The 20,244-nt window shown below is 40.3% G+C and overlaps 1 protein-coding gene across 2 annotated transcripts in view; it reads right to left on the bottom strand.

The window, feature by feature from the left end:
• Positions 1–20,244, bottom strand: part of LOC148672748 (netrin receptor UNC5C) — a 177,983-nt gene that overhangs the window by 73,080 nt on the left and 84,659 nt on the right. For both annotated transcript variants that reach the window (XM_088628611.1, XM_088628612.1), the window contains exon 2: positions 7,580–7,801. In XM_088628611.1, coding sequence (XP_088484737.1) covers positions 7,580–7,801 — 222 coding nt within the window. The remainder of the gene's footprint in view (positions 1–7,579; positions 7,802–20,244) is intronic.

Below are 20,244 nucleotides of genomic sequence, written 5' to 3'. Positions count from 1 at the left end.
GGGCATAAGAAAAAGGAAAAAAAAAACCCTCCTGAAATTCTGGTACCAAGAAAGCCGTGGGAGAGCTCTACTTCTGTGGGAGGCTCAGTGAGAACAGAGCAGGAGAAAAGCCAATGGAAATAATAATAAAAAGACAAGTGTCCCCAAAGGACAATTTCGATTTTTTTAGGAATATTTGTTTGTTTCTTTCTGCCTTGAGTGCTGGAGTAATCTGAGCCCACCTTTCACAAAGCCCCAAATCTTTGTGTGGTTTTGCTCAAAGATTTAGAATGTGTAGTCTTAAAACATCGTTTTTGGCTCACAAAATAAAAGCATGTGTGAAATTGCTCATCTGGTAAACAAAGCTGAAAGAACAGATTATATTTCTACTTAAAATGTTCCTCATTATTGCATATGATAATAACACCTGACATTTTAAACTGAAGCTGGGATCCTTGTATTTGAAAATGCAAGTGTAGTTCAGCCTTACATATTAAGAAAATTTCAATACTTTTTAAATTCCATTTTCTTGGCTGGCACATATGATTCCTTTGCCTGTGGGCACACACTGACCCCTCACCGCAAGCGCTGGCCTGGAAAAAGATTACCAGCGTTTGGGTAGGGCGCGGTCACTCATGAGACCAGGGAACCTGCATGTGGCCAGTCTTCTGCAGCATCAATTATTAATCCCTGCTAAGTTGTATAGTGAATCAATAATTAATATTCAAAATATACATTTTAAATTCAAACTAAGCTTTGAGTCTCAACTGAATTGCAGTGCAACGGAGCAGCTCTGTGAACGGCTCCTCTCTATGACAGCGTCAAACCCAGACCCAGAACCAGCATTTTCGAGCAAGTCTCAACCACCACCACTCTCCTTCTGAAAAATAAAAACTGCAGCCCGAGTTGTACCTCATCTTTGACTAGCTCTTCACCTTATTTTTATTTTTAAAAACTTTTTTGGAAATTGTGATTAATTAAGACGTTGCAAGTATGCCCTCATTTTCACAGCTGTCTCACCTGAAATCTGTATTATGCTGAAGGCCATTAATTTTACTTAGCTTCACGTCATGGGGAGGGCAACACCTAGTTTGAAAAACGTCTAATCGTAAAACTTCATTTGTGACTGCTTAATTACCTTTGGAAGTATTTGCATCACAGGGCCAAGATCACCTTTAAATGAGTTTGTCAACTCCAGATCACAAACATTTTAAAATACATTTATTCGCTTTCTGAAATTACCCTTTACAGTTTGTGATGAAGTGCCTTGTACAAAGAGATTACAATTGATGGAAGCGATCACACGCGAGTGTTTACGATGCATTGCTTTAACACTGCTATGAATTTCCCAGCGAGCTGGTCTCTGTGGAAAAGCCACACCTTCAGAGGGGTTTAGCAGATGAGATCATGAGAGAACGTCAATCAGCACTCCACGTCTCTGAGGATCTTGCACAGATCTGTTTATATTCAGAGAGGGGTTATTTTTAGCTGATTTGGCTCATTTAAATGTTGAGTTTGACAATAGTATTTATAGAAAGATAAACTCTGGGTGGGGTGTCTGATCCACCACTTGTAAAAACACCCCCATCTTCTGCCCCCCAGCAGAAGCATGGCCCCACTCTCCCAGTATTCTACTTTGCATCCGCAAGGCCTGAGCAGAACTTCAAATCGCAAAATATAAATAGCTGAGCTCCAGAATCAAAGAGAATGCACATTTTTAAACAAACAAGGCAGAAGAAACAAAAAGAGCAACTCCAAGGCTGTGTTTAGAAAGAAATCATCCCAACATCTGCACTTCTTCAGATCAAAAACACATATTCTCTGTAAACAACCTCAGACACACGCATGAAGGCAAAAGCAGGTCAAAGAAAGCAGAATAAAAAACAGTTAAGCATCACACTAACACGGGTGAACAAAACTCCTTTCAAGACTCCAGTAAATAAATACAGGTGATATGCTATCAGGAAGCTACTGTGTGCCACATATTTAACTGGAATCCAAAGAATGGAGTACCTCCTAGCTGGTCTTGCACTGGCCGTGAGAATTTTGCTCATACCAGCAGAGGTGGATTTACAGTCACACCAAGGCTCCTCAATGTGCAGTTTCTAGTGAGAAAGCCAGGGCGTGAAGGCAGGAGAAATGGTATTGTTCACTGACACAGAAAGTAATTGACCTCATTTATGAAACATTGTGGCCATAAATAATTGAAGCTCGTGACTCACCCTACAGTATATTTTATTTAATTCCAAAAAAATATCAATCATTTGCAGGAAGGCAGCATACTCTTGCGATTACAAGTCGCGAGAATATCTGAAATATTGCACAAGAATATCTGAAATAAACAGGATTTACCTTACATCAACTCAGTCATTAAGGTAGGGTCTCACTGGGAACTACTGGAATAGGTGTCCATTGCCCTTCCACGCTTTACTTTTTTCCTAGATCAGATAATTAGTAGCAACCAGGCCAGTATCTTAGGTAGAATGTAATTCTTTGAATCTGCTGACCTGTTTCTTGCAAATTAAGGCGCCAAGTGTTTCTGAAGGAGATGGAGCTGAGCCAACGCATGTTACACTGTCCTCCTTACTCATGATCATCTTTTTCATTTGGATTATTCGGAGAAAACTAATGGCACACCACACGCCAACTGTCTGCTCTTCCCTGAGACTCATCTGAAATGTAAAGCAGCTACAGGAAATTAGAAATATGTCTAAACTGTACCTGACAGGCTGAAAGGCACACTGCAGGCACTGCAGCCAGGCTGCCAGGAAAACATCTCCATTAAGTTATCTTCTACAGACATACTACAGTCACCAGGCATCAGGCTGACCAGAGAGAGGGCAGCCACTATGACCAAGACAGAGATGAACAGCTCTTCCAGATGGGGCTTTTGAAGTGTTTAGCCAACATCATCAATGACTTTTGCTAGGAGGCTGGGTTCAAACCTTAGACCTGTTCATTGGGCATTATTTATTCACTGAGCCATAATGTGTTCAGTACCAACCTGCTGCTGCTAATTCCCATTCCACTTTCCAACAGTTATGTCTTGGTGAACCAATATTTTTACATCCTCACAATTTAATAACCAAATGAGTGTTCCACTTTTAGCAGATTTCATAATAAACAGCTGCAGTTCCATATAAACAGAAAGCATCTACCCATGCCATTTTATGACCATATCTACTGTAGTTCCTCTTTCATTATTAATCAACAATGACAAGTCTTCTTAATCTCAAGTCCTCCTGAAGTCCTGTAAAAACAAAACTAGACACACTTTTATACAGAATATAATTCAATTTTTTTCTATTCTGTTCACAATCAATAGCACCTTATGGTAGCACACTCTCTGTGTTTGAAAGGAGGTTAGAACATAAAAGAACTGCATCACTGAGCAGGAACTCTTCTGTCTTCTCAGAGAAAAATCATTTACAGGACAGAATCCAAATTATGCTCCACAAGGGGCCTGAAGACAGCTGCGAACTCACACAGGACTCAAATTCATGTCCAATTTCTTCCAGAAATGTGCCATTGTGTAAATAAAGACAAGTTCATCCTGATAAGGAAGACAAATGGCAATTGTGTAACCTGATGCATCTGGGTTGCAGTGATGCAGTGAGTCTGGGTACAACTAAAGCTGCACAATTATTTTTCTGCTGACATCTGAGCCTCCTAACAACTCTCCTTAAGACCATGATATGTGTGAACGGTTATACAGAGTAAGAAGAATAAACAAATACCTGCAAGTAGAAACACTGAGATGTTTTTTTTTTCCCTGAAATTTGCAATGTCTCATCTTTTTCAAAATCAAGATTTCATTTAAGAAAACGTTAAGAGATGTTTAAGAAAGTTCCTTAAAATGCCATGTTTATAATAAATCCTTAATCTTTAGATTTACTGTTTTCCCTTGGGTATAACAAGGAAAGCAGATATCCCAGGAACAGAAACTGTTTAGGTGTCACATGGACAGAGACAAGGGAACTGAGAGAAGGGGGAAGCTGGAATGATCAAATCAGTGCTTTGAAACTAGTGACTGGTTTTAATCACAGGCCAGCATTTCATAGTGAAAAAAGTGCTTAGCTGCAAGCAACAGATTTCAATCATTAATTAACTTTTGGTGACTACGGTTACCACGGGCCCTGATCAAATACTACTGCATATCCGTCACACAGTGCTACATAAACAACATGTACTGTATATAAATCTTACTGTGGAGGCTGAAGTAGTGGGATATTATAAATATCAGGCTGAGACTGCAGAAGAATCACTTAGCACAGAGGAAAATGACAGTCCCTGATGGGCTCAACAGCCTGTTCCTGTCATAAACATTTTTTATGTCCCTACACAGGCTTACAGCTGCCCATTGGTAAATTTCATTTCAGCGTTTTAAAATGATAACTCTATTGATGCGATAATGGCAGGAATTGGCAGAAGGTGGGGGGAGGGTGATTTCTGTACTTGGAAACATGGAGAATCCATTCAGGACTCCCAGGGGGTGAATAACAACAGGCAGTATTGGTTGCCACTGAAATCCCTTTTAAGAAAGCTAATGATCCTGCAGGCTAATGTGTGCAACCTCCACTGTAAGCAAACTCTTTTTATATTTATTTCTCTAAAGAAGTACAATCTAATGATTTTGATATGGAGCCAGACAGGCTTCGAGATAGATAACGTGTCCCTGTTTTATTCAGGTAACAATCGACATTGCTAATCTACTTCAGTAATGAGGTTGGGGGAGGTATTAATATTGTCTCATCTTTCTCATGATAAAACATTTATTGACCGCCTAAATCCACTCTTATCTGTGGCTTCCTTTAACCGCTGAGAAACTGGCAAAGAGCTGTAAAACAAAGTCAGTTTTAAAGGTCGCTGAGTTTCTATGTACATGGTTAATGGAATATATATTGTCATTGGTGACACATTTCAAATGTAATAAGGTTACTATTTTATAAGGGATTTTACGAAAATGTGAAAAGGGTGTAAGAAACATTAAATTACTTGAAATTGTTATTAAAAATATTTTGTAATATCTTAGGAGCTGCAATGTCCCCAAAATGTATATTCCTTCAACAACAAATTCTGTCCTCTGTTTAAAAAATGCCCTAGCAACAAAGCTCTCTATGCAATGTAAAAGTATGTGAGGCAAGTAACACTTCAAGATGGAATTTTACAAAGGTGGATCAAAGAAATGCTTAGAAGTTGAAATTACGTCTGATGTCCAAGATGTACCAGTTAACCCAGTGATGAATAAATACACTACAGTATCTGATTTGTGTACTATAAAACTGGCGTTAAAGTCAAGCCTATGTTACTGGTCTGTTAAATCCTGAGAGTGGTCAGAACACCCATATTAACATTATCATCATTACCCAGTGCTGACAAAAGATACCATTTAACAATACCTCATCTCAGATCACAGACATTCTTGGTTATCAGACATTAGAAGATTGGCGTGGATAAACTAGGAACTCTTCATAAGGAGCAGTTTCAAGGTCTGTCCCAGACTAAGGGAGGACAGCATTTCACCACAAATGAGAAGCACACCTACAGTAGATGAGAATTCATAAATACAGAAGGACAGTGTCAATGGTGGGGATGCTTACAGAAAGGAAATACCCTAAGGCTACCTGATACCATTATATGGTACAAGCTCTGTGTGATTGATTGCAGTCAGCTGGTTAAGTTTCACAAGAAGTTTCTTTTTTAGCCCACAGGTATCAATCAAACTTGGTTTTCTCATTTTCTCACTTCCTCCATTTGGAATTAACCACCAAATGATTGGACTGACCAGTGAGTATTAGTCCATCCAGCTGCAATACCTCCTGTCCTAACAAACACTCAAACATTTACACCCGCAGGCATACTGGTAGATTCCTGATACCGAGCAGTCTGTGGAATGTTAACTTAAATACGAATCATTAAACCCATGAAGGCTAGTATAGGCACATAAAAACACAATTAGTAAAATATACTGACCAATCTATAATATGTAACTAATTCTGTAAGAATGGATGTAATTAAGTAATGCAATAAAATATTTGCTTTTTCTATTTTTCTAACCTCTCTGTGTTTTGGGCCTCAGTAGGTTCCAGATCATTAGGACTGAGTTCTGAAAATTCATGGCCTCTCTGCTGCTGCAGCTGGCTTGAGGGGAGGAAAAACAGGATCTCTGCACACTTGTCCAGCTGGTACGACCACGAGCCTTGCAAGCAGCCTGCTATCTCTGTGTCCAGCTTTTCACCCACGGGACTGCAAGCCCGCATTCGAGTACACAAATTACAAAATAAAGTTTCGTTGCTATGTTTTTTTAAGAAGCTCTAAGGTGTGGTGCTGTGTGTTTGATGTACTAAATACCACATTTATCACCATCGCTCAGAAAGATCCTGAAAATACCAACAGCAATAATCATCTCTAGAGCCAGCTGCCCACTGTGCTGTTTTAAAGTGAGCAGAACGAGACCACAGGGTCAGTACATTTACACAATAAAATCACATTATTAAATCATATTTAAGCTATTTCCTAAAACCAAAATGGCTACACAACTAGAATGAGTGATATCATTTCTTGTTTTCTTGACATTGAGCATATCAGAGGAGGGCCTTAACACTGACATCCCAAGAATGACTACTCGCTCACTGGCCAGCAACAAAAGATCTCTGCTTTCACAGGAACTGATGAATAGCTTTGACTTGAGCTCAGGCATCCTGGAGCAAAGCACACCCCTGAAATGGGACCCTCTTCAGCTGATGTAATCAGTAAAGAAAGACAACTACTAAAAAATGGAAAATCTAGAAATATAATAAATCGGCTCACTAACAAGTCTTTGGGTGAGTGGTGAGCTTTAAAAACAAAAGAATCTGTTTGGAGTACATAAAACAATGTTGCATTGGAAAGAGCTGAAACTAACAACACTCATTCTTTCCAGAAGAGTTCCAAATCTTAATTTTACTTACGCCCAAGCAAAGCTATTTTTTAGATTTGATTTGGGAACAGAAATGACTCACTAAGGCTTCACTCCAAACTTGGGAGCATTTGGGCACAATCACTCTGGGGGCAGAAGAAGAAGGGCCACTTCTCTCTCTATAAGGAGTGGTGAGTCTTTGGCGCAATCTGTCTAACAGCACTGTGGGTAATGAATTGATGAAACTGTTTATAAAGCAGCCTCACGACACGATTCAATCAGTAAGAAACCGAATAATCAATGCGTTTTTATGATCTCGTTTTCAGGCAGAGGTCTGCTGCAGAATCGGTTATTTCAGCATGAGGGCAGGCAGAGGAGGAGCCCCGGGAGGTGAAGCTGTTTGAAGTAGAATGGCAGTGCAATTAATGGAGCTTTTACTACCACAACAAGAGCTACACAGAGCCAGCAAAGGGCTGGTATTATCAACACCGACAGCCCTCTCAGTGCTGCAATCAGAACATTTTGTTTGGAGTGGGAAATGAAGGAAGAGAGTAAAAAGTACACTCAGGTCCCTCTGGAACAGAAAAGCGTTCTTGTGTCTGACAAATGGAAAAGGCTTGTAGCAAAGATGCAGGGGGGCCGAGGGCCCTTCATCACATTTCGAAAGGAGCTGCCCTCTGCTGACCCCTGCCGGACACTTACCTGACGTCTCGTCCACTCGCTCCTCCACCACGTGGTCCTTCTGGTGGACCCACTCGCTGTTGCACTTGAAGTAGATCTGCGTGGCCGGCGTGGCCTTGCAGTAGAGGTTGACCGGCTTGTTCTTGACAATGTAGGCTTCCTCGGGCTCCAGCAGGAAGTGAGGCAGGGGCTCTGGGGGATCGGAGGGGAACGTCTCCGGCAGCTCTCTCAGGAAGTCATCATCTGGAGACGGGGAGACAGAGGGGTATCAGTTCACTGCGCTAAGCAACAACCACATCTGATACGTGCCAGCTTCATCATTTCGCATTTTTTCGCCAAGCCTTAAAAAGCTTTGCTCCAGCAACCAGTCGCAAATGACGAGCCCGTTTACTCATTTCCGGAGTAGACATAAAATGAGTAAACGTGATTAAGCACACGCAAGGAGTAAACCTAGTGAGTCTACAAACTATGGCGCATCATTGAACAGCTTTTGCGTGATCACAAGCACAGAAGGACAATATAATCCCAGCCCTCAGCTTGTTAATGGGTGGGTTAAAGACAGTCAAGCAGAAATCTGACACAGTAATTGATTATAATACGATGACTAAGGATTAACTCAGGCCTTAGACATTCTTGCATTGTAGTATTACTAGGTCTTCACATAAACTCTTCTGATCTGTGTAAAATACAAAAAAATGTCAGACATAAGCTACAAAAAAAGAGTGATGCTATTTCCACTAGAAGAGCCTTCACTGGGGTCCTGTTCTCAGACTTCCTGAAGAATCTGTCCCCTAAGTGTCCTGAAGTGATCCTACCTGTATACCCCTTTAAATGTATGTATTTTTTTCAGCAAGACTCCATAATAACTTCACTACAGGAAAGCGCACTTCAACTCTTAGGGCTAAAAACCATGTACTTCAGTGAACAATGTAATATGGAATGACCTTTCTAATTTTTTTCCAAAACTATGTGAATTTTCTTTCTAGCCCTTAACGGAATAAAATACTATTTCCTCCACAATCTATCATTTGAAGAAGAGAACAGACTAATCTATTTATAAGGCCAACCAACAGACATAAATTATTGATTCAGGCAGGGAGGAATCAGATGGGCTTGCCTGCTCATTCAGCTGAAGGTATATCAGTACATCAGTAATTCATCCCTTCGCCTCCTTTTTTCCTCTCTATGGCAGCATGTCTGACAGCCCGGCTGTCCAGCAAGAAGATATGAGTTATTAAGCAATATGAACTATAAATATAACAGGCTTGCAGTTATTTCAGCATTAATCTTTTTTCAGCTTTAATCTGAAGCTCAGGAAGCGTTGGGTGATGAAGGTTTCTGCTATAAAAGCAAGTTACATTCAGTGGCATTACCAGTGAGTTAGAAGTTCTCTGAACAGATACAATTGCACTGCCTGGGTCAAGCCAGCGGGGGGAGCCAACTCAAAGCCGCAGTCCCAGGTACAAGGCAACCTAAAGCCTGAGCTGTCAACCTAGCTGAAGAGTTTTATCTTGAATGAGCCAAGGGAGAAGACCCTAATGTGCTTTTATATGTGTGCGTGCGCGCATATGTGCAGGTTCTGTATGTGCTTCCACAATCATTAAGAGACTGAAGCCATAATTGGAAATGCTAGAAATACAAAGCTGGCAGTAAGCTTTACGTCTGAACACTGCACCAGGTTTCTCTTATTGAGAAATCAGTCTATGACAAGGGAGCGCAAAAGGACAAGAAAATAATTATTTTGTTGTTGCACCCTGTGGGCATTTTGTGTAATCATCTTTTTCTTATTTGAAATAAACCTATTTTTTTAAGAAACACCTACACCTGATGTGAAATTAATGCTAAAACCGATTGTATTGCCAAAAGGCCTATACTATAATAAAAAACTATTCTGAATTACAAGAAAAAAGTCCAAAGTAACTTGTTTTAGCTATAGGAAAACCTGAAACAAATCACAGAAACTGTTAATCCCATCTAATGTGTGGCACATATTTGTCTTGCTGAATCTCTTTCAGATATCATTGTCCCCATCTCATTTTGCCCTTTCTCAACAAGGTGCATGTACAAGCGATTTTCAGTGAGATACAGTTCTTCGATGACTACAAGCCAAAACAGAAATTATTTTCTTTCTTATTGCTAAACCTCCATTCCTTTAGAAGAACAAAGAGGGCTCTAATCTTTGCATCCTCCCTTCCCCAGCCTTGAGCTCATGAGTGGGTCCTAATCAGACTGCAGGAGTCAGGAGTTACAGCTGACATCCTGAACTCAGCCTGAGCTCTCCCACAAGCTGAGGGGCAAATCCAGCTCTCCACAGCCCAAGTACTCATGTCCTCCTTCTCCCCTGTGCCAGCCACCCTCTGTGTGCTACGGGCAACATAATGACACCCAACACTTTAAAGCAGCACCTGCTCGGCCCATCTTTGTTGATTTTTTTCATGCTTCAGCTTGGTGACTGACGATGCTGTCAGCGGAGTTATGAAGCTGTGATTCTGGGCCTTCATGGCTCCTCAGCTCTTTCCTGTGCCATGCAAACACAAAGACAAACCCCGACACCAGCGTGGCGCTTGTTTCTCTGCCAGGCAAACCATCCGTGTCCTCGCTGAGGCGGGGGGCAGAGGACTCACCCCTGACCTCTTTCCTGAACAGCACGCTGTGTGAACGCTAGCCAGGGTGCGTTGGATCACTCTTCAGGGAGTACCCTGGGTGGGTTTGCAGGAAAGGGCCCTGCCTCCCAGTCGCGGCCTGTCTGGTCTTACACCAGCCACACTGCCAGCTGTCCCGAAGCCCTGACAGGGGTTATGAGGACGCTTTCCTCTTCGCTGCCGTTCTTGTCATTATCTATCCAAGGGAGCATTGCTTTTGTCTGAGCCTCTGCCCCTGAATTATGTCAACAAGCTTAAAACTGCTGATTTATTTAACCCCTTAAATACACATATAGGGTTTTTAATTGCCTGCTACCTAACATACCTGGACTTCACTTTCTTGTTCAGGTAGAGGATCAGGCATAGTGTCATTGTTGCAGTACTGACAGATGTTGGTTAAAATATGTCGACTCCACTTTGCTTAGTTTGCTGTAGTCTACTATACTGTAGGTGGACAGCAGCCAAACTGAAAACAACGCACAATCGCAATATCAGCTGTAGGAAGTATATCGCTACAGAAAGTCTAGTCAGAATGGGTTCTGACCTTACAAAGAGAAGCATATGCTTGACAGCTGTACAGAACCTTATTTAGCTCCCTGTTCCACATCTAGCACAGATACAGTCTAGTAAAGAGTTCCAAATTTTACACACGACCATTGGTATCCAAACTGTACTGCGAGTATGCGATGGAATATGTTAAAAAATGACTTACTGTAAGAAGCTAAAAGCACTGTACACATATTAGCTGGAGACAGTAACTCCAGTAGTCAGCACAGAGCTGTAATTTTCACATTTTGTCTTGGACTGACATCAGATCTTGTAAAGGAAAAAAAGTCTTTATTCCAAGCCGATTATAGTCAGAGCCTATAATCAGTGTCCAGTGGTGAACAGAGGAATTCTCACAACCAATTTAAGATTTTTTTGGAGTAGCCCTTACTGATACAGCACTGCAATCCAGTCATAAAGACAGAAGAACACTGAAAAGAGAGGAGGTCACTCAGGCCATCACATTTGGTTGCTAGTAGCTAATTGATCTTAAGATCTCATCTAGTAATGGGTTTGGCATTGACACCATGGCTGGGTATCTTGTTTTAGATCTCTAATCTCTTTATATAATTAAGTGCCTCTTGTTTGTATTATAAATGGATTTATCCATAGGTACATGTATTTGTGTAGGATGCACCAATCTTTCTGAAAAAATGCACATCTTTGGAAAAAAAAAGCTTTTACAAATACAATAAAATCTGGGATCAGCTTTTTTATAAGTAAGCTTGACGTATTTTATACAGATGTATAAAATACTGTATATGCATGAGGTAATTTTTATTCTTTTGGCACCTCACTATTGATACCCTGCTGGTAATATAATTACAGAACAAAAACAACTTAGTTATATTGCTCTAATGTCAACAATATTGCAGAGCTGAATCAATTAATGGAAAAAAAACATAAAAACTAAGGCACTTTTTCTGTATCTGCCTAAAGGTATGTGGGTTAGCCACCCACTAAGAAATGTATAAATTGCACTACACTGCACAGCCACAATTAGTGCTCATAATGGCTGACACAAGGTCAGCAAATCATTAATCCTCTGGGAGTGTAACTTCCTTCTCCCCGTTAAGGCCTTACTTTGCTTTGACACATTAGTAGCTGAGATGCCAGAGGCCCATGACCCACCTTTAACCCACCTAACTAATTAAAGATGGACGCTGCACAGGCAACTGCACTTTTCTATAAGCCTTTTCATTCCCACCCACCTTCAGGCTAAGGCCATCAAGATTCCTTTCAGAGGGTTTCAGCGCACAATCCAGAAAGGGCGTAGTTTGCGCTAGCAGAAAAGCAGTGATCACAAAGTAGCTCCACTTCTTGTGCACTGGGTGTACAGTCAGTTGAAAACCCAACTATCCTCTCAGCACGTTCCTATTCCTGTCTATTGCCGTTGCTCACAGCATGTTGCTATTCCTATATATTTTAGCAAAGTCTGCAGTTTGTTCTCCCTGGTTTCTGTAGGTCCTCTTCCAACAGCTACAAACAGCTATGAAACACAAAATGTGAAAATGTCCAGAAGAAGAGAGGGCAGTGTCTCTGAAGAGTAATTAACCAGCCCAGCAGCAGAAGAGTTTCAATTCCTGCACATACCAAAGAACTGTACAGAGGGGGAAGCATAGATATTGATTGTAGCTGTGCCACAACAACAAAATGTCATTTTTTTTTAAAGCCAAGAAAATATGTTGGGATTTCTTAATAACGGGGACTGTGCATTCAAGTCAAGGGCTTTACTTGCAGTTCCTGCTCTGTGAGGGTGATGTGTTGAGCTTGGGCTGTCAGTGCTGTGTTCACAAGCGCTCCAGGGGTCTTCGTGCTGAAAGGCCCTTGTGGAAGTTTTGGATATAATTTAAATTGAGTGCAAATATCTGCACCCTCACCTGCGATGAAAAGTCAGTTTCCATATTTCAACAGGGTATTCCAACACAGCACAGTCCCTGGAACAGGGAAGACATTCTCACTGGCCAGAAAAAGGCTGTTGGCGTCCTTCTTAAACTGTGGACTCCAGAGTGTTATTCCCAGACAAAAAATGTTAAGTTTAAAATGTTTAAAATCTTTAATGCCAAAGAGCTTAGAAGAGAGATTAGGATGGACTGTTTCCTCATACTTAGCCAACTTGGTTGGCTTTCAAGTGAAACATTTTTTGCTTGCTTTATCTATAAAGCTGATAGAAACAGAGGTTGGGATTTCAGAAATGGAGAAGATAAAAGGTAAAAATTTACCTGTGGGTTAATCCACATTTAGACTCAAAGCAGTGGCATGAGGGAGAAGAAAATCTAAACAATGATACAGATTCTAGAGCTGTTTTTTGTGCGAAACAAAACACTGACAGAGGAACCAAACAGCAAGGTGTCCCAGGAGGCCTTTTTCCTAACTCTTCCCAAATAATGAAACAGTTCAGAACTCCGTAACAACAATGTAGTTCCCATGGTCGAACAACAAAACACATTCATCCTTACAGCTTACACACTTTACAAAACTGCACTATTCAGTGAGAGCGCAGCCCTAGGACTCAGGGAAGCAAAATTACTTGGCCACCCTAAAAAAATGCAAATAATAGAATAAAACAAAGAAAAACCTCTAACTAAAAGCCCACTTTACTGTACTATAAAACATATTTTGTGGAGTCGTTAAACCATTTTGCAGAAAGATATAAATTCCTAAGTAGGCAAAGTGGCTTCTTATGGAATAATTTTAAATCACATTAGGGCTCCATTAGTGAAACTCTCGGAAAAAGAAGTATCTGTCAACTGCCAAGCACAGCCAGAAGAGGTCCATAAAATATGATAGCTTGCTCATTAAAGCCCAGGCCTTGTAACCACTCCTTGAGCTGCTACAACAGAAGGCTCAGGACTTTGTTGCTTTTGCTCAACACCAGTCAAAAGCAGTTCTTGTGTGCTTCACACTGGATTACTGAACTCATTCGCTCACACACAGGTTTCATCCCTAATGAGGGATATTTATCAGCGTGCGCATGGCATAACGTAGCTCTCTACATGAGGACACTTTAATGGACAAACAAATGTGTTTCCTTATTTTTAGAAAACATACCACTTCAGAATCATTTAATTCTGATCATTCTGACTGGAAAGGGCACTTTTGGGGTGAGAGGAGACCATCTGCTTCAAAACACAATGCTGCACTCCAGACAGACTTTCTCCCACACTTTCTTTAAATTACAGATGTGGAACATCAACAGCAGTTCATCCTGCATCCATTCAGGCTTGGCACCTCAATACCTGTCTGAACTTTTATCGCCCTACTCCCCACCTCGCAACCTCCGCTCTTCAAATTCTGCCCTCCTTACTGTCCCCCAAGCCCGTCTACATTGTATGGGCGACAGGGCCTTCTCCTGCTATGCCCCCAAGCTCTGGAACTCCTTGCCCAAGGATATTAGAGAGTCACCTTCTCTAAACTCCTTCAAATCCAGACTCAAAATCCTCCTTTTCAGAAAAGCCTTTACTTAACTGGTTCCATTCTTCACCCCTCTGCTCTTCTTAATACCATCTTCCACGGTCTCCTCTATTGTTATTGTTGTATTGCTGTAATTATAATTGTGTCCTGTCTTGTGAAATTTTTCTTATTTATTGTTGTAGTCTTCTTATTTATTGTTAATGTCATCCTGTAAAGCGCTTTGAGAAGCCACCTTTAAAGGCGCTATATAAAATAAAGTTTATTATTATTATTATTATTATCCCAGTTTTTCACTTTGTAAAATTTAAGAATTATTTCTGAAGACATATTCCTGTCTTAATTTTAAACGGCTAATTAAGATGTGTTTTCTTTCAGACCAAGTGTGGACAGGCAGTTATGAACTACAGGACAACATAGGTTATGTCTTAATATTATGAATAAAATACATTATGATGATACATGATAAATACCAAGGATAGTTTTATTTTAGTTTTAACACACTTTAATTTAAAAAAAATAATAATTTTGTTTCTAATAAATAAAGAAACAGAAAAATACGAATTTACTGAAATATAACAGGTTTGAATTGTGTACTAAAAAGCCATTCTGACTGTAATCATGCTTGCCTGCTAGCAAGAAAACCAATTTTTCACGGAAAACTGTCATCAATAGTTTTCCAGTAAATAACACTGAGTATATCCAATACAACATTGATTAAGAACCTCCAGTATAAAAAAATTCCCATTGACTGACCAAAACAATCAGCAGGGCAGAAATATTAAAATATGTTTTGTTGCGTATTTGAAGTTGGTACTCCCTGTCCTTTGATAAATCAAGATGCTGTTGGAAACAATAGACTCAATATTCGATGACAACCAACACTTTGAAAAAGAAATGTTATATGCTGCGACTTAAAATATGGTCTTTTAGCAGCTTATGGCTGGCATACTATATCAAATAAATCTGCGGGAAAAATAATGTTGTATTTTAATGCTGTATATTTTAGGAAACTTTAGTTTTTAAAGGAGAACTTCAAAAATAACCCTAGTTTAAAACCTTAAGTGAACTAACCAAGCATTTATTGTTTCTAATTACTGTTAATTTGCATGACTAGAAGGGGAAGATACTTTTTTCTGTCATGAAAAAGGGCTTAAGACAGCATGCATTTTCTAAGATAATGTGCATTCTACTTAGTATGAGTGAAATATACAACTGTAATGACTGGAAGAGGTAACAGTGAATTCAGAACATCTGTATTTTTCAAACCTCCTATTATGAAGAACAACTGTCCGCTCTACAGACAAACCTGGCAGATACACTGTTTTGTCTCTGCTGCACTGCTGATTTATCTGCCCAGAAGAAAGATATCAATCCCGTCTGATAAAGCCCACTTTAGTCAGTTCTGATTCAAGCTTGACAAGGGAAAGATACCTACATAAATCCTCCTCTTTCTTAATCTGTTACGAGTGAAAGAAAAAGAAATCCTGCTGGGGTTCTGCACACAACTGGAAAAGCTGAACTCTGCAACTGGAGGTTTAAGCTCCCTGGACATGCTGTGCACACCGAGACTCGTTTGGAGGGATCAACTTAGCCCTGAGGTTAACTGGCCTAGGAACTGGGGTGCCCAGCAACCACAAGATAAAGAAAAAGCCCTGTCTGGCCACGGACAATATCTCGGTCTTGGCTCCATTTGTTTTTTGTGTCTATTTATCACTTTTGCTCCCAGATGTAATTATTCATCTCCAGTCCATCTGTGACATCCCCTTGACTTCTGTCTCCCAGCAGAAAGGACGATTAGTCTGTCATGGCAGATAAGCAGGAAAAGAAGCACACAGTGCCCACTTTCCCAGTGCCAGCCTGAAACAACTGAATGATAACAAGCTTGAATTCAAATCACCTCTGAAATGTCAACCATAATAGTATGGACACTTTTTAGCTTTTTAAAATTACATTCCAGGAATGATGTCCCAAGTACTTTCAAATGCATCACTCCTCTTGAACAAAAAAGGTGATCCATTCTCTTCAAAAGACAAGCCTCTAACATTTATTCATCTATTATCAGAGATGTATTTTTAGAAAATGGATTAAGAATTACTACTGATGAATGTGTAATGGATGGAATTCAATTAGGAGGTAGATATGACAAGGAACTCGTTGACATCAGTACAAAAGCTTAGTCTGAGTGTGGTCCCTCAGTGAAAAAGGAGGAATGAAAAGGAGGAATTATTGTACTATATGGGCAAAAACAGCAAGTTCTTATATCCATGCACTGGGGTCAGTTCTATCTGTGCTGAGGTACGTGAATATACTGTATTTGAATTTCTCTGTGGGTGCTAATGTTTACAAGAAACACTGGTGCAAGATGCTGGTGTATTATATCAAATAAACCTTAGCTTGTGAACCTCTGCTGCTGGTTTGTGGAGACTGGGCCAGGGGTGTCAAGGAACCTGTGTGATTGCAGAACCTGTCAGAACTCACGGCACAAGACAAGGGTGCACAGAACTGGTTCTTCCAAACGCACCAGCTAATGGCAGTGTATTGCAGCAGTAACAGTTCTGAACCTGAGATCGGAAGGTTGTGGGTTCGAAGCTTAAGTCATGTGCTGCTGTTTTCTCCTTGAGCCAGGTGGTTCGCTCAGGTTTTTTCAGTAAAATGCCCTACTATATGAATGGGTACTCTATAAAAGTCACACTGGATAAAATTATGAGCCACAAATTAATTAAATGAATAACAGATGTTATACAGCACTCAAAGTCACAGGAGGCTTTGACGCTCAGCAACGCTCAAGTGTCATCTCACAAAGTATTAGGCTTACGGCTGGCAGTATCTCATAAGACCGGTTAGAAAGTTCAAGGTAACTTGTCAGTATTCACATTTTCTTTTTCTGGGAACAGAAAGAGAAAAGGGGCACTTTACAGCAACTTCTACAGGCTGCAATCTTCAGCATTCATGTGATGATGTCTAAAGCTTTTTGTTTCAGAGAGAAATTGGCTCGCAATTTCCAGAAAATCATAAAAAAAAACTTTGTGCAGGCAGAGAGTACAGGCAAATTGCTTGTTTTCAGCTAAACAGTTATAGAATCTTAGATGGACAATCGTGGAAGAAAACTTGACCACTGAAGAAGAATACCAAATGTGGATTTAAAAAGCATTACTCATCGCTTTGACAAAAATGGTAAAAAAGTGTACTGTAATTAGCAAAAAATAATACAGCCTTTATTCTAGTGGTAGGTGTTTAACAAAAATCAAGTCCTTTTTATCAGAATACAGATGAAAGCCACCTTTCAGGTTACCTGACAAGAATCCTAAATGTAAGGGAGATTTGTGACTACACAGACACAGCTTAATTAGAGAAGACTTTTGATGCTGTTATCAGACAAAGAAAGAATCTAAAGACCATTCAAGGAAGAATTAACACTACTAGCCCTGTGATCCCATACATCTTTGATTTGAGTATTGAATTAACACTCCACGTAGCAAGCTGATGTATGGATCAATACAGAATGGGCAGTCCTCATTTAGAACAGATAGACGACCTCCTTACTTAATGGCAAGAGAATTCATATCGATTCAAGACATTATCAATTCAAATACTAGACATTCTAAAGCTTGGAAAAGTGCTGGCTTAACAATGTTTGTTGAATGGGTTGTGTTGAGTGTTTACGCATGTCAGGGTTACAGCAACATTTTCTCTCAGTGCAACTGCAAAGCTCGAATGCACACTGCATCCAGGACATAATTGTTTTGAAGGGGTCATTATTGCTTAGTCCCATCAGTCAGAATACATAGCAGAGGAACCAGGCAACACCCTCAGAGTCTAAAGCAAGAGCAACCAAGAACACCCCTGGAAGGAAGCCGGCACACACAGGGAATCTTGCAGTGTGCATAGCACTTTCATAGCAACACTTATGTGTTTCACTGTTGCTGGATGTCTTCTGAAGACTTCAGGAGAACAACTGCAGGGGACTCTAGTTCTGCTCCTGGAGACCCCAGTCCAGCAGTTTCCATAGCTTTTACAGACATCATGCTCGAAGCTTTAATCATTAACTAAACTGACAAGTAATTACAGGTGACCCCAGTCTTTACAATTTACAACAAATGACCTGAACAAGTACCTGGATTGGTAATTTCTAGGACCAGGGCTGGATAATCCTGTTCTATAGGGACTCGTCCATATGTAGCCACTCGAGAGGCCCTCTGTACAGCTTTTCTACACAGTTACTTCCTTACACACACCCTACAGAACTCCACATTCATTTCTGAAGGGGATTTTTCACGACTTTTCTATTTGATCCATTAATTTAGTTTCAGAGCTGCACCGGGACTTGGGCAAAATCTTTCCTTTCCTGCTGGGCGCTTGAGGATTCCTTTTGGTGACATACCAATAAGTTAGTTCTGTTCTGCTGAAAAATCAACGTGCCATCAGGAAGGGGAACTTTTTCAAGGAAAAACTGCAGCAGCTCAATGGCACAAGAACAAAATATATAAATAAATACACCCCTCATCCATTATCGCCCATTGTTTCATTCTAATTAATACAAGCTTGCTAAAAGAGATTGCTATTGACTGCTTTCATTAGGAAACAAGTGACCCTTTCCCAGAGGTATGTCCTCTGTAGGAGTTTGCTAAATGTGATCATATTTCATCTTTGAAATGTCTTGGCACAGTGGGCAGGACTAAGGATACGGTTTATTTACCCCAAAATTAAAATCCTGAAAGGTAGATTACCTTAAGTAAATGGGTCAAATCGACTTAAAAGGAAAAGAGTTCCCTCACCTAAGACTGGCAAGCGAATTCTTTAGGCTTAGTCAAAAATAATAAAAGTAAATAAAAAGCTTTTAAAAATTCAAATTCCGGGTCTTATCTAACAAGGCAAGTGATGGGATTGCACAAGTGAATCCATAAAAATTGATTTTGTCTACCTCACAGATGCACACAGTGCATTATTGGAAAACGGGTCTAGAGATAAGGTTATGACATGCAGTAAATGAGAAATGGCCGTGTTTTAGATAAGCTTTCATTTTATTCAATCTGGAAAGAGGCTACAGTTTATTTTCTTCACTATCTTATTGAGCTGAAGGAAGTATCGTGCACTAGGCAGCACATGCATATATTGAAGAAGCAAACAGCAGCAATGAACTGCTGTGTAATGTGCCTCAGTGGTTTAGCTAATATGCAGGTGAAGGTAGAGATATCAGACTTGATTCCGCAGCAACCAAAGCCATGTATTCCATTTACAAACAAGGAAAGTAATGAAATACGACTGAACTCATGATTAGAAAATAGTGCGGAAGTCTCTCATTACACTTTGGCTTAGTGCTGGTCTAAGGCACAAATTAACTCAGCCAAGCCGTGCTCTTCTAAACTTTTGGTATCAGTTTCAAGCTCTTTTTAATTCAGTGTTGTACCACTGGGCTCCTGTGTTACAAACCTTCAAAGAGAGTGACATGTACAGTATCATTCTATCCTTTTCCAACAGAGCTTCTGTATAATGAAGACAGCAAAAAAAAACAGCACTTTCTAATTATGTTTTGCATGCCTCACAAAATCATCCCTTTCTGACTTGTTTCAAGTTTGCTTCTGACCTGCTTTGGCTAGTGAGCTGCTGGAGACTGCGATCGAGATGAGAACTCTTCTTCTATTCTCAGGCCAGCGAATATGTGGAACTGGGAGGCCGACTGCACATTGGAAGGGGTGGGGAGACAGCGCTGCCAGGTTTGAAACCAGTATCTGTTGTTTAAAAGCTGGGTAACAGTGAATTAGATCTGGAAACCAGCCAACTGGAAATAGATTAATACAGTTTGTTTTTATTTCCCTGAGGGGGACTTAATTAAGATCCCGACATATTTTTGTGTGTTGCCGCTAATGGTGAATTGTTTCAGAAGGAATTGTGAAACTGCCACGAATTTGCCTCCCCATTTTCATGCTCTCTAAACAAGCAATTGAGAAGCGCTTGCAAAAGCATCAAACAGCGTGGGTGAAGCATCATGACGAGGCAGAACAGAATGTCTGAATACATGTCGAAGCTGTGGCAAACAGACCCACGCGTTCATTAAGGTCCTAAATCCTTTCATTAGGGAGAATC

This window comes from Lepisosteus platostomus, chromosome 4, assembly GCF_059453375.1.
Source record: "Lepisosteus platostomus isolate fLepPlt1 chromosome 4, fLepPlt1.hap1, whole genome shotgun sequence".
Classification (NCBI taxonomy): Eukaryota; Metazoa; Chordata; class Actinopteri; order Semionotiformes; family Lepisosteidae; genus Lepisosteus; species Lepisosteus platostomus.
Note: the sequence above shows the minus strand (reverse complement) of the source record. Positions and strands in the feature narration are given on the sequence as shown.